Source organism: Somniosus microcephalus, chromosome 11, assembly GCF_052327205.1.
Source record: "Somniosus microcephalus isolate GS21.2 chromosome 11, FLI_Smic_1.0, whole genome shotgun sequence".
In the NCBI taxonomy this organism is placed as follows: Eukaryota; Metazoa; Chordata; class Chondrichthyes; order Squaliformes; family Somniosidae; genus Somniosus; species Somniosus microcephalus.
The window spans coordinates 215,068,341-215,083,809 of record NC_140997.1 but is presented as its reverse complement, the minus strand read 5'-3'; the positions used below and the strand labels follow the sequence as shown (position 1 = coordinate 215,083,809).

General features: G+C 45.5%; 1 protein-coding gene across 2 annotated transcripts in view; it reads right to left on the bottom strand.

The window, feature by feature from the left end:
* Positions 1 to 15,469, bottom strand: part of LOC147111227 (plexin-B1-like) — a 246,671-nt gene that overhangs the window by 7,399 nt on the left and 223,803 nt on the right. Inside the window, exons 29-34 of one of the 2 annotated variants that reach the window (XM_086001910.1) lie at positions 13,672 to 13,831; positions 12,219 to 12,322; positions 11,188 to 11,272; positions 10,560 to 10,726; positions 10,157 to 10,317; positions 2,577 to 2,724 (exon numbers count right to left, since the gene is read on the bottom strand). In XM_086001910.1, the coding sequence (XP_085858036.1) occupies positions 2,577 to 2,724; positions 10,157 to 10,317; positions 10,560 to 10,726; positions 11,188 to 11,272; positions 12,219 to 12,322; positions 13,672 to 13,831 (825 nt within the window). The other variant, XM_086001911.1, reaches the window with a different exon arrangement.

The window sequence follows — 15,469 nt, the reverse complement described above, 5'->3', positions numbered from 1 at the left end:
ATGACAATCAACAGTGCGATAGTGATGCAGCAAGGGGGAAAGGCACTGAACGCTATGCAGCAGGGGTCCTCAGATAAGATGTCAATTTCTTACCAACAGATAGTCATATTGCACATTAACATCACAAATGATGTTTCGGAGCAATTCACCTTGGATGGTCTATAATGGATGTGCCAGGTGTTATATCAGATTTTCAGAATTACACTAGAATGTTAAATCAGGTATAAATGAACAAACTGCTGAGAAATCTTGTCCGAGAGTGAACACCATAGGATCAAGATTAAATGCATGAGGATTTCTGCAGGGAATTTATTATGGGCAATGGACTTCATTTATTATTTATTTATTATCTCTTAAGTCATTTTTTGAATGTTATAATCACCTTTTATTTTTAATTATCATCTTTTGTTAGGGCTCCCTGCATTACATACCATTTCCCAGGCCAGCAGCCAAGATGATTCTGAAGGGGATTGACAAGGTAGGTGCGGAGAGGTTGTTTCCCCTGGCTGGAGTGTCGCAAACTAGAGGTCATAGTCGCAGGATAAGGGGTAGGTCAGTTAAGACTGAGATGAGGAGGAATTTCTTCACTCAGAGGGTTGTGATTCTTTGGAATTCTCTGCCTCAGAGGGCTGTGGATGCTGAGTCTTGGAGTATATTCAAGGCCGAGATAGATTTTTGGACTCCACAGGAATCAAGGGATATGGAGATCGGGCGGGAAAGTGGAGTTGAGGTCGATGATCAGCCACGATCTTATTGAATGGCGGAGCAGGCATGAGGGGATGTATGGCCTACTCCTGCTCCTAATTCTTATGTTCCAAGATAACCTGCTCCTGACTTCTGCCATTGCTGCTCTGTAAGCAGCCACGAAGAGAAGTACGAGAACATCCCATTGGTATTGATGGCAGTATGATTGTAGTTTCCCAACAGTATTAAGGCAAAACATGAGCCACTATTGCCTTTTAATAGAAAGCTAGGGCATTGGCTCAGATGAACGTAAACCTCTCTCTTCTCATGCTGACGGACCAAAATCTTTGTTTTATTTCATTAGAAATGGAGTCTATAAAATTCAAGACTGAAACTTCTACTTGTTCACTCAAAGAACAACGAATATTGTGGTAATGGAGCCCTATTCAACTCCACTCAGATACGCTGTGGTTGGAGGATATAGCAGAGTGGTCAAACACAGACTTCCCACCAGGAACAATTGGAGAAGGAGCCATCCTGGGCCATTTGGTTGCAGTATCCTTCACTGCAACACTGGCAAAACCCAGGGAACACGCAAATGCTTCATCCCCCATTTGAAGAGGGCGTTGCATGCGACGCAGAGCTCCAAAAAAATAAAGAAGAAGGAGAAAATGTATTTCTATATTAAAAATCTCGGGTCAAAATCCTAGAACTCCCTACCTAACAGCACTGTGGGAATACCTTCACTGCATGGACTGCAGCGGTTCAAGAAGGTGGCTCACCACCATCTTCTCAAGGGCAATTAGGGATGGGCAATAAATGCTGGCCTTGCCAGCGATGCCCACATCCCATGAAAACTAATTAAAAACATTTTTTTCCTTTTTACATTATAAACTTCTATGTCCACATTTATGACGGAAACTACTTATGTAAATTTGTTATGCAACACCCCTGCTCGTCTTCAAAATAGTGCCATGGGATCTTTTTCGTTGATTGTGAAAGTTCAGACGGGACCTCAGTTTAGCGTCTCATTCGAAAGAGAGCACTTCCGACAGTGCGGCACTCCCTCAGCACTGCACTGGAGTGTCAGCCTAGATTTTGTGCTCAAGGTTCTGAAGTGGGACTTGAACCCACAACCTTCCGCTGGCAGCACAAAATTGCAACGTGACAAGTTTATACAGGTAGTTTCCGTGATAAATGTGGAGGTATGAATTTCCAATGGAGATATAAAAAGTGACCGAATGTACGACTTTAAAATGTGGACTGAATTACAAATGTGCCCCATGGTCCAAATATCGCAGAGTCCCGAACACCACCAGCCAGTGGCTCAGTTGGTAGCACTCTCGCCGGAGTCAGAAGGTTGTGGGTTCAAATCCCACTCCAGAGACTTGAGCACAAAAATCTAGGCCGACACTCCAGTGCAGCACCGAGGGAGTGTTGCACTGTCGGAAGTGCCCTCTTTCGAATGAGACGTTAAACCGAGGCCCCGTCTGAACTTTCACATGAATGCAAAAGATCCCATGGCACTATTTCGAAGACAAGCAGGGGAGTTCTCCCCGGTGTCCTGGCCAATATTTATCCCTCGACCAGCATCACTGAAACAGATTCTCTGGTCATCATCACATTGCTGTTTGTGGGAGCTTGCTGTGCAGAAATTGTATGCTGCAATTCCTACATTACAACAGTGACCACTCTTTAAAAAAAAAAGTACCTAATTGGCTGTAAAGCGCTTTGGGACATGCGGAGGTTGTGAAAGGCGTTATATAAATGAAAGTCTTTCTTTTTAATATTTTTTTACTTTTGTGAGCCTAAGTAGTTGCCAGGGTATTTTCAGGAGCATCTCTCGCTCTCTGACTCGCCTTTTTTCCCCATTATCTATTGGGCCCACTCACCCGGCCCAGCTTGTGTTCTGCAATAGTACAGGAATCCATGAAGGTCTGTGCAATGACTGATAGCATGGCATCCACATTATCCGACACCTGAACGTCAAAGGTGAAGTGCGGATTTTTGATAATGTTGATCCAGAAACGAAGAGGCAGACTGGAAAAAAAAAAGCAAAAATCACACAATTTCATAAACCCAAATAACCTTCTTACATCTACATATTCTGCACCCCTCAGAATTTAATGACCTGAATCACGGCCTTCTTTCAATCAGCTTTTTCCAAATAAGCAACGTCATAACTTTGATTTTTACATCCTCCTTATTGCCCTGTTTTATAATTCTCTCTGAAGCTACCAATTGCCCTTTGAAGGCTGGGAGCCCATAATTGCATACAATATTCCAAATATGTCTAACAATTACATATGAAAGATTAAATTAAAAACATTAAATTTATTGTTAAGGATCCCCAAAACGTTGCAACATAATCAGCCTGTTGATAACTGCTTTGCATTTATGGGATACTTTTAGTGAATGGTCAAAATCAGTGCTTAATCTTTTTAGTTTTTCATCTTTGCCAATAGCCACCAAATAATTGAATTCTCCATGCAACAAAGCGCACAACCTTATATTAATTTTACCGTACAATAAGTTAAATTTGCTATTATTACTGCCCGTCTTGTCCAATGTTCCCACCTCAACCAACACCCTCACAAACAGTTTAACTGGTCATTCATCTCTTGTGCTGTTTGGATGTTGCATGTGTCTATAAAGCAGTGATTACACTTCAAAAAGCAGTTCATTGGTTGTGAAGCACTTTGGGGTATCTTGAAGATGTGATTCAGTGCTATATAAACATACGTTCTTTCTTTCTACCCATCTACTTCGCCCGTATCTCATGAATGCTATCCATCTTCGATCAATCCTCCTTTTTTTTCTCTGCATCATTGGAAATAATGCCAGTGTCGCAAATCTCTCCTCATAATTACAGTTTCCATCCCTGGCATCATGATGTTGAAACTATTGAGAGACATCTTCGACTTACAAGTGTTAAGTTGCCATGGAATGCACCAGCACATGGAGTCTTATTTGTCGCAGTACATTGTGAAATGTATTTGACACTTTTTGTTGAATTCTCGATCTGGATGTTATTCCCATTATCCTTCCTCTGCCCAAGACTTTGCACCTCGCTCCCTGAATCTCCCTTCAATAGTAAGATGTGACAGGAAAGGCAGAGACACAATGACCTCCATATCTAATGGAATTAAGCAGGCTGCTCAGCATTACTAGTGGTTGTGTAGAATGAATCGAGAACTATGCATGACCTGTTTGCCATATAGCAGTATCTAGTGGCTTTCTAGTAGCACAACACAGGTCCGATCACTATCATACATTACAGCACTGGGTAAATCTATGCCAGAAACATAAAAATACCACACTACACATGCAAGCATATGTACATACTCCACGCATAAAATGCACACTTACACGTAAGCACTTGACATCCATGTGCATATACAGACACATACAAAAGATATAGTCCATTTATTAGGATTAAAAGTGAAGACAAACAGAATAAGAGAGATGTAGCAAAGTAGAACAGTGATAAAGGCAAAGCATATGGACCAAGGCTAGAGATGCAGGTTAGGTGCAGGGGAAGAAATCACAGTGGAACATCCCTTATCAGTGCTAGTCGCCTCATTTGCAACTAATGAGTTCCTGTCTATTTAGCAGAGTAAGGGTTAACAACATATAACCATGATAGAAACATTTTCACGTTGTGGATTTACATACACTGGGAGCTGGATTGAGGTTGTCCAGACTCGCCGTTTAGTCACAAAGCACAGACTTCATCTTCTCATTCGGGAGGGAGTTCAAACCCAGGGTTACGAGGTCAGTGTTTTAAAACACTATTCCACCCAGTCTCCTGTCAGATTTTTTCATTTATTGGAAATTAAAGCAATAAAGAAATTTAAAGCCATCATGCCACTGGTTCATAGATGAGGAACATTCCAGTTTTTTATGAATTAAGAACAGAAGACAGAACATAGTAAAACCTGCCTTAAATAGTTTGATCCAGTTCATGCTTGCTTAAAACAGAGAGAGGAGGACAGATTGGAAATAGCCTTCAAACATCAGTAAACGAGTAACAGCTCGAGAAAAATTGAAATGTTAAGACAATATCCGGAAAGTAAAATGGCTGCCACACAGCGCACACCATGATTCTGGGTCTGAGCTCAAGGGCTGCAGGAGTGCCAATTAAAAAAATATATTCTCAGGAGCTCATGGCATTGGCATGATAACACTCCTTGCCCATCTATAGCTGCCCTGAAAACAACTTAGTAGCTTGCTCCGCCTCTTCAGAAGGACATTTACAGTCAACCACACAGTGTGTGGGCTAGAGTCAATCACACAGGGGTTAATTTTCAGTGTGCCGTGAGGCAGGCTTTTAGGCGTGCGGGGGGTTAAATTCCCGAATTCGGGGGTCCCGACACCATCCCGCCCAAAACCCGCCTCCATGTAAGTTTCAAAGGAGGCGGGTACCCGCCCCGCCCTGGGACCCGCCGATCCGAGACGGGAAGGGATTAGTGCCAATTAACTGCCTGGTAACAGGTAGTTAACAGGCAGTTTTTAGCCTAATCCCTATTTTTAAGGTTGAAGTGTGGGATTCCCGACGGCGCTAAACCACGCCAGGTTAGAGGAGGCGGGCCGTCAGGTTGAAGGACTTGGAGGGGTCGAGATGTCGGTGTTCAGGTGAGTGATGGGTGCATGAGTGCAAAGGTAAGTGTGTTAGGTGTGTCTAAAGTGTGTAAAGAAGTTTAAATTACCTGTACTTACCTTTACAGCCTTCCTTCCTCTAGGCTTCGGGAGTCCATCATTCAGCCGGCACAGAAAGCAGAATGGCCGCGAGCTGTCAAAAGTGACAGCCTGCAGCTTTCAGTGCCGGCGAGATTTCTAACTCAGTCTGCGTAGAAGGACTCAGGTTAGAAGTAAGACTGTCAGTGTTTGACAGCTTCAAACAGCTGTGAAATGCTGATATTTCATCTGTCAACACATCTTGACAGATTAAATTTCAGTCTGTGACTTCACCTGTTGCCAGGTGGCCCTTAATTGGCCTGCTGAGCCCGCTGGGCGGGTTCAACAAGGTCAATCAAGTGAAAATCGCGTGGATTGGCCGCATCGCGATGGAGGCGGGACTACAACCCGAAAGTTGTAGTCCCGCCTCCTTCCCGACTTCTGAATGAAAATCCAGCCCCATGATTCTGGGTCTGAGCTCAAGGGCTGCAGGACTGCCAATTAAAAAAATATATTCTCAGGAGCTCGTGGCATTGGCATGACCACATTCCTTGCCCATCTATAGCTGCCCTGAAAACAACTTAGTAGCTTGCTCAGCCTCTTCAAAAGGACATTTAGAGTCAATCACACGGCGCGTGGGCTAGAGTCAATCACACGGCGCGTGGGCTAGAGTCAGTCACACGGCGCGTGGGCTAGAGTCAATCACACGGCGCGTGGGCCAGAGTCAGTCACACAGCGTGTGGGCTAGAGTCAATCACACAGCGCGTGGGCTAGAGTCAATCACACAGTGTGGGCCAGAGTCAATCACACAGCGCGTGGGCTAGAGTCAATCACAGCGCGTGGGCTAGAGTCAATCACAGCGCGTGGGCTAGAGTCAATCACACAGCGCGTGGGCTAGAGTCAATCACACAGCGCGTGGGCTAGAGTCAATCACACAGCGCGTGGGCTAGAGTCAATCACAGCGCGTGGGCTAGAGTCAATCACACAGCGCGTGGGCTAGAGTCAATCACACAGCGCGTGGGCTAGAGTCAATCACACAGTGTGGGCCAGAGTCAATCACACAGCGCGTGGGCTAGAGTCAATCACACAGCGCGTGGGCTAGAGTCAATCACAGCGCGTGGGCTAGAGTCAATCACAGCGCGTGGGCTAGAGTCAATCACAGCGCGTGGGCTAGAGTCAATCACACAGCGCGTGGGCTAGAGTCAATCACACAGCGCGTGGGCTAGAGTCAATCACACAGCGCGTGGGCTAGAGTCAATCACAGCGCGTGGGCTAGAGTCAATCACACAGCGCGTGGGCTAGAGTCAATCACACAGCGCGTGGGCTAGAGTCAATCACACAGCGTGTGGGCTAGTCAGTCACACAGTGTGTGGGCTAGAGTCAGTCACACTGTGTGGGCTAGAGTCAATCACACGGCGCGTGGGCTAGAGTCAATCACACAGTGCGGGGGCTAGAGTCAATCACACAGCGTGGGCTAGAGTCAATCACACAGCGTGTGGGCTAGAGTCAATCACACGGCGCGTGGGCTAGAGTCAATCACACAGCGCGTGGGCTAGAGTCAATCACACAGCGCGTGGGCTAGAGTCAATCACACAGCGTGTGGGCTAGAGTCAATCACACAGTGTGGGCTAGAGTCAATCACAGTGTGGGCTAGAGTCAGTCACACTGTGTGGGCTAGAGTCAATCACACGGCGCGTGGGCTAGAGTCAATCACACAGTGCGGGGGCTAGAGTCAATCACAGTGCGGGGGCTAGAGTCAATCACACAGTGCGGGGGCTAGAGTCAATCACACAGCGTGGGCTAGAGTCAATCACACAGCGTGTGGGCTAGAGTCAATCACACGGCGCGTGGGCTAGAGTCAATCACACAGTGTGTGGGCTAGAGTCAATCACACAGTGTGTGGGCTAGAGTCAATCACACAGTGTGGGCTAGAGGCAATCACAGTCTGGGCTAGAATCAGTCACACATTGTGGGCTAGAGTCAGTCACAGTGTGTGGGCTAGAGTCAGTCACACAATGTGTGGGCTAGAGTCAGTCACACTGTGTGGGCTAGAGTCAATCACACGGCGCGTGGGCTAGAGTCAATCACACAGTGCGGGGGCTAGAGTCAATCACACAGTGTGGGGGCTAGAGTCAATCACACAGTGCGGGGGCTAGAGTCAATCACACAGCGTGGGCTAGAGTCAGTCACACAGTCTGGGCTAGAATCAGTCACACATTGTGGGCTAGAGTCAGTCACACAGTGTGTGGGCTAGAGTCAGTCACACAGTGTGTGGGCTAGAGTCAATCACAGAGCGTGTGGGCTAGAGTCAGTCATACAGTGTGGGTTAAATGTCAATGACACAGTGTGGGCTAGAGTCACATGTAGACCAGACTGAGTAGGGGGTGGCTATTCCCCTCTCTGAACGACATTAACAAATCAATTGGGTTGGGTCATTTTTTCTTCGTGTTAGCCACAAATGACCAATTTCACAATTTGGTATAGCAAAACCCCCAATCTCTGGATTGCTGTTCCAGTGCTATAGCCACTACACTAAATGAGCAGACACTCAGACCACAAGTTTAATTTATTTTTGATCAGGATGTTGCATGGCTCCAACAGAAATTGTGTTGCATTCATTAAATCTTACATTGGGTTGGAAACAGGCTTCACGGAGAAGTCTGCAGCCCCATGCAACCTGCCTTCCAGATTAGAGGAGTCCATATGGGGGGTCATCTACTCTGCTCTCGTCTGGATGAGAAAAAGAGTATGCAAGGCATGGTACAGCCAGACACAGTGTGTGGAAGAGGAGCAGAGGGACATTCCTGACTGTCCAGCCCGCCTATCTGGGAGGTGGTTCCACGAAAGACGCTGTCAGATTAGGTCTCTTGTCTGAAGGGAGTTGGTGCGAAGGACCTGGTTTGACCAGGCCTGCATTAAAATAGGATTTTGGCCAACCAGCTATACAGTGCGATTTGCAGTTTGCTAAAGCAATGTTCCCCATGCTGCGGAAAGATGCTGAAATGATTCATAGTCTGCCGTTTCTGTGAAGTACTGCACTGTGTCCCCCAATGGGCACTGATGATGAATACCAGCCATTTTAGATGTTGCATCCATCCCACTTCAGATGTCACAATTAAGAATGTAAAACATATAAGAAAAAAAGAGAAAGAAAGGCAGTCATTTCATGTTGGTTTCTTCTAACTTGGGATGGGACTTTACAAGTACCTGCTAACCTTTAAACGTCCCTCACCAATTGCAGTTAACTTTAAATATAGATAATGCAGATACATAGTTATTAAACTTCATGGCCTTAAAAGAACAGGCCAAGTCAAACATAGGCGCACCTCAGAAGCAGGAATAATACATTGTGCATTACACAATTCAATCCCCGGCCACGTCAGCCAACTTATGTGAGCAACGCCATGGGAGACTAACCAATATTTTAAAATCAAGCCCTTCCTTGATTTTCTGTTTCATTCATAATTTTGTCAACCAAATTCAGCACACAAGCAGAAATGCAGTGACTTCAACCCAATGAAGAAACATCAAATGCTCACCAGCGCACAGGCATGCAAGCCCGGGAGAAGGCCATGTGAGCGACGTCACACGTAAAGCACCCCGTCGTGGCAGGGGAGCTGCTCAATTAAAGTCCGTGAAAGCGATGGCTACGTTTTCATACGTTGCGGATGCTCAAATCGCAATTGCTTTACATGGGCTGTGTGGGATCTCCTCAGCCACCCCAGCAGGTTGGGAAGCACAAGATGGGGTATTTCTTTGTCGAGCAAGAGCTTGGGTAATGTCAAGCTGGGCTTGCAATGGGCCAAGAGGAAGTTGACTGTCTGCACCCGTGGCTCAGGAAGACCAAAGAGCGAGAGAGAAAATAAAATAAATTGAAAGGAGCCTTCCTCCCGACTTCTTGCTACATTGACTAAGGGATGGCATTCATTGAGCCAAGAAATAAAGACTACTTTGTGCTTCCAATAGTAACACAGGGGCTTAGACAGGGAAGTCTACATCTCCATTATTATTACCAAAATTATACTGCTTCACTCTTCAAAACTAACCATTCAACTGGATGATGTAATAAACAGTTAATACAAGGGATACTAAGATTTCGCAGCATGTTATCCGTGCTTCTGTTACCTCCAGACTCAAGTATTCCAATCCTCTCCAGGCTGGCCTCCCATCTTCGACCCTCCATAAACTTCAGCTCATCCAAAATTCTCACTCGCCTACATTGGCTCCCAAACCACCAACGCCTCAATTTTAAAATTCCCATCCTTGTTTTCAAATCTCTCCACGGTCTCGCCCCCTCCTCATCTGACATGACCTCCCAACAAAGCCCAGGAAGTCTTGCCCTGCTGGAGATGTGCCCCAATCAAGTGTGAAAGGAAGGTGTAGAAAGCCAATGCCAGATCTCTAGGTCCATTCATCCCACCCGCCGCCCCCCCCGCCCCCGAGTACTCTGTGTTGCTCCAATTCTGGCCTATTGTGCACCCACAATTCCCATCACCCCACCATTGGCAGGCGTGCCTTCAGCCGACTCAGCCCTACGCTCAGGAATTCCTTCCCCCAAATCTCTCTGTCTCACCTCCTTTAAGACGCTGCTTAAAACCTACTTCTTTGATCAAGCATTTGGCTCGTCGTCAATTTTTGTCTGATTATGCTCCTGTGAAATGCTTTGGGGCGTTTTACATACTTTAAAAGATGCTATATAAAAAGGCAAGTTGGAACAGCCACCAAGGAAAGTGCACACAGACATACACAAACACATACAGCAGGTTATTAAACTGTCTGACTAGCTGTCAATTACCTGTTTGTTTTCCAGATGTGAATAGTTTCTGTGTCAGTAATCCCATGGTGCACTGCTTGCTCATCCAGGAGATCAAAAAAGTATTTGACGGCAAGCGGAACAGGCCGACTAGTGCTGAGAATCACCTGAAAGAGGTCATCTACAAACTTCTGCAGAGTGCCCTGAAAGGTACAGCAAGACACGAGGGTCAAAATGGTCTCCGTTACAATAATACATGTGCCAATCACAGTCACCCATAACTGCCTTGACAAATGGAAAATGACTGCACTGGGTAAAGCCAGAGACCTAAACAGCAGAGATATCCCAGCCATGTTCTGCTGCTTCAATCGGAGACATGGTCCTGACATGGCAACATTGTTTACAAACATTATCCTGGGTTTTTTTTTAAAACTCTGGCTCCTACCTTCATGGAGAGCAGTCGTGTTAGGTAGATCTCAGGGATGGCCTTGGCCCGCTCCCGCTCCCGCAGGCTGCCCCTTCGGTGTTTGGGGAGCTCAGGTTCTTCGTTAGCTTTGACCAGGTGCCAGACTTTGATCCCTCCTTCATCTGCATCTTCCAACATTGGTGTCTCTGGGGTGGGGGGTGTGGAGGAGAAGGAGGAGGATAGAAAAAAAAGAGCAAGATTAAATATATTTCAGACAAGATACTTTCAAGAGTTAAAAGTAAACTGGCAAGCTTTTGTTGAATGTGAAACTTTTATATATATTTAAGCAGAATTATTCAAATCTTACAGCCATCTGCAGTGTCTACGAGGTTGCTTTCCTGTTATTAATCAGGATTAGCTCACACTGTGATGTGAATATGTCACTATGGTGAAGATACTGATACAGTATTCAAGGCTTCTGAGTTATTAAGGGTCCTTAAATTCGAATCTCATCAGACAATTCCTGTGGAAAATACTGGGATTGGAACTGTTGGTTTCCAAAGGTTAGCATTACTTAGCTTCAGCACTTTTCACCTCACCCCGATCAAAACACTCGTGTTTAGCGGTAAGACATTAACAGATGACAAAGATGCAGCTTTTCACTCACTCTCTCCTGCGATGTAATCATGATTTTCATGGTGGATGTGTTTGCTGAGACGTGGGACAAGAGCGACCGTGGCCCCATCGGTAACCTAAAGGAATTAAAAACATGACGACAAAACAATTAAGATTAACACTTGCATAGAACACAACTTCAAACTCTTTCACAAGCCTGCAGCTAGATGAAATAGTAACATTTCAAATGCACCTGAAGGACATGTTAGAAATTATTAGTTACTACATTAGATCCAGATATCTGGATAATATAGGAGGAAGCTAGGTGGGATGAATGGACCTAGAGATCTGGCATTGGCTTTCTACACCTTTTCACATTTGATTGGGGCACATCTCCAGCAGGGCAAGACTTCCTGGGCTTTGTTGGGAGGTCATGTCAGCGAGGGCTTTGGCTGGCTTGCCACATCAGAAGGAAGAGTAAGCCAGCAAGTTTCCTGCCCCTTCCATTCCCCAAACCCTTTGCTCTGCTAAAATAATAAAATAAGACTTGCATTTCTATAGCGCCTTTCATGACCACCAGACATCCCAAAACGCTTTACAGCCAATGAAGTACTTTTTTTTTTGAAGTGTAATCACCATTGTAATGTAAGAACCGCGGCAGCCAATTTGCACTCAGTAAGCTCCCACAAACAGCAATGTGATAATGACCAGATAATCTGTTTTTGTTATGTTGTTTGAGGGATAAATATTGGCCAGGACACTGGGGATAACTCCCCTTGCTCTTCTTCAAAATAGTACCATGGGATCTTCAACGTCCACCTGAGAGAGCAGACAGGGCCTCGGTTTAACGTCTCATCTGAAAGATAGCACCTCCGACAGTGCAGCACTCCATCCGTACCGCACTGGAGTGTCAGCCTAGATTTTTGTGCTCAAGTCTCTGGAGTGGGACTTGAACCCACAATCTCCTGACTCAGAGGCGAGGGTGCTACCAAGTTGGTAGGGTTATAGTATATTTAAAAATATAGTATATTTAAAAGAGGAGCAAACCATTTCAATAATTTTCCAATGAAACTCGAAGCCTACCTTATAATGCTGCAAGGTGTTGAGACGTTTCCAGTTTCCCTGGAGAACTGAGGTCAAGTCTTCATCCGAAAGGATGAGATGTCCAGCCAATCCTGATCTCCACTCTAATTTAACACAGCACAATGAATAAAAATAAGGAAAGCTTCATCAGACTATACACAAACAAGCCTGACTTTAGCATTCCCAGATGTATCAGCAGTAGTGTTTGTTTCCTGAGCAGAAAACACTTTACCAAATCGCAACCACAACCAGAAAGAGCCGCACCTTCTCAATCCCAATTACAATCATGCAGAGGCATGCTTAACCCTATCTCGAAAGAGCTACATCAAACTCTACCCCAATTAGAAAGCGTGCTGCCTCCTCAATCTCCAAAACAGCTGTCGTTTCCAAATTCCAAGCGCCAGCAGACAGGCTGACATCTTCTCCACCCAATTCGAGAATGTGGCATCATCCTTAATCCAAGAGAAGAGTGCCATTTCAATCTGGATTCCAGTCCAACGCAAAACGTGTAGCACCTTCACAAACTCAACCCCCAGCAAATGTTACAATCTTAATCCCTGATCAATGAAAGAGTGGCACCTCCCCAGCCTCAAACCCAACTGTAAGGAATGGTTCTTCCATTTGGAAGTCCAACTACAAGTACTCCATGTCATTTTCTACTCCACTTCAACTGGAGAGAGTGGTAACCATTTTCCTATTTGCAAATACAATTTTAACAAGGGACAAATTCACTTTTGGTCCCAAGTCCAATGAAAACACTTGTTCATATACTTATGGGATCAGAACTGAATCCCAAGGCTGCCAGACATGTGAATGTGAAAGCTGTAGATGTTGTGGAGATTTACGCAGTCTTGACCTAGCTTATAGTATCTGTTCATCACAGAAGCAAAGCACCTTGCCATTAGAGCAGACAAAACTGAGATGGTCCATCTCTTCAGCTTTACAGAGATCCATCCTAACTCTTTCACTAAGAACACCCCGACATCTGTAAGTACTCCATTACAACCTGCTCTTTGACACTTTCTGTGCTCCTCATTACAACCCTACCTCTGACACACATTGCCCTCACTACAACCTGTGTTTCTTATTAAGAAACTCCCATTAGAAACAATCATACCTTCACTACAGCACTCTTCAACACACCCCATGCTCTCATTGCAACACTCTGACACACTCGGGTATATATTTTCCAGTTGCTAATGTGAGCATAAAAGCCAGGAGGAGTAGAAAACAGATGAATTTTTTTCACTCACATTGGCATTTTGAGGAAAACACACTTATTGTGTTCTCCTATGGACCACGCATTGTTTGTTGCTCCCTTCCAGCCATCAGGAGCATTGTGTGTGCCAATTTTTTTTGTTCAGATGGCACATTATCCTCTTCTATCAATTTTTTAAGCCACGTGAAATTAGAGTGGGCCATTGTACGAAATATCTGACTCCTCTTTTCTTACCAAGGTCAAGTGTTTCCACGTGCGGTCGAAGTGAGGAGGTCACTCCTTTGTAGATCTGGTCAATGATTTTCTCTTTGACTTGGGTGATAGTGTCACAGTCCAACACTTTCACAGGCGAAGGCTGCCCATCTTCCCCTCCTTGCACCAAGACGTTGAGCGTCTGTGCAGAGGATGGAGGAAATCACAAAGAAAAATTTAGTGAGCAACAAGAAAATAGGAGGTTACATTTCAGATTCAAACTCTTCTTAACTAGAAGTTTTAAAACGTCCCCTCACATCATGTTGCAGCTTTCTCTGATGCCTGCAGTTAATGCCACCTTAGTAAGTGTTCAAGACTAGCAAAGAATAAGGATCAACAACAATGGCTCATTCGGTGCTATTTCAATGAAGGCTGATTAATTAAAGGTCTAGTTTGAATCTCGCTCCCACTGCACATAGACAATGTGCTGCTTCATGAGACACAAAAATTGAATTGTACAGAGAACCTTGCCAGAATCTTTGCTAGACCACACTTGGAGTGGACAGTTCTGGTCTCCATATTATAAAAAGGAAATAGCTGCACCAGAGAAGGTGCAAACAAGATTTACAAGGGCAGTACTGGAACCGAGAGGTTATAACTATCAGGAAAGACTGAACAGGCTTGGCTCTCTTCTCCAGAAACATAGAAGATAGGAGCAGGAGTAGGCCATTCGGCCCTTCGAGCCTGCTCCGCCATTCAACGAGATCATGGCTGATCATCCAAACCCTAGCACCCGGTCCCTACACCGACAGCCATCCCACACAAGTCCTATCCCCGTAACCCCACGTATTTAATCCCCCCCTAACACTAAGGGCCAATTTTTGTCATGGCCAATCAACCTAACCTGCACATCTTTGGACTGTGGGAGGAAACCGGAGCACCCGGAGGAAACCCACGCAAACACGGGGAGAATGTGCAAACTCCACACAGACAGTCACCCGAGGCCGGATTTGAACCCGGGTCCCTGGCGCTGTGAGGCAACAGTGCTAACCACTAGGCCGAGAGGTCTTTAAGATTATGAAGGTGTTTGATAGGGTAGGCGTAGAGAAGATGTGTCCACTTGTGGGGGACACCAAAAGGGCCATAAATATAAAATAGTCACTAATAAATCGAATAGGGAATTCAGGAAAACCTTCTTTACCCAGAGAGTGGTTAGAATGTGGAACGCGCGACCACAGGGAGTGGTTGAGGCGACTAGCACAGATGCATTTAAAGGGGACGCACATGAGGGAGAAAGGAATAGAAGGGTTTGCTGATAGGGTTAGAGGAGGAAGGGTGGGAGGAGGCTCGTGTGGAACATAAACACCGGCATGGACCAGGTGGGCCGAACGGCCTGCTTCTGTGCTGTACATTCGATGTATCTAATGTAACTAAGAATGAGATTAGTAAACTGTAAACACTCAGCAACAGATCCCGAGTCTTGAATACCCACTGCCAGTGCTGCATTTACATTCAAACTTCTGGAAAGAGGTCGAATGAAACAGCCCAGTTCAGCATCTTTGCGGATACTATCAGTGCTGCCTCTCCACTAGGGGCCGTGCTTGAGAAGTAATTCCCTGCCTGATATTTTTCTTCCTTCCCATGGCAGAGGCTGGCAAACCTGCCTCTTTGCGATGCCGGAACTCAAATGTCAAAATGATGATCAAACTCGAGCATCTCACTGGGGAGCCAAATGCAGTGTCGCGACTGGAACAGCTGAAGGCTCCATTTTACTTTGAGCGAACAAAGGGATGGGCAATAAATGCTGGCCTTGCCAGCGCCGCCCAGATTCCATAAGTGA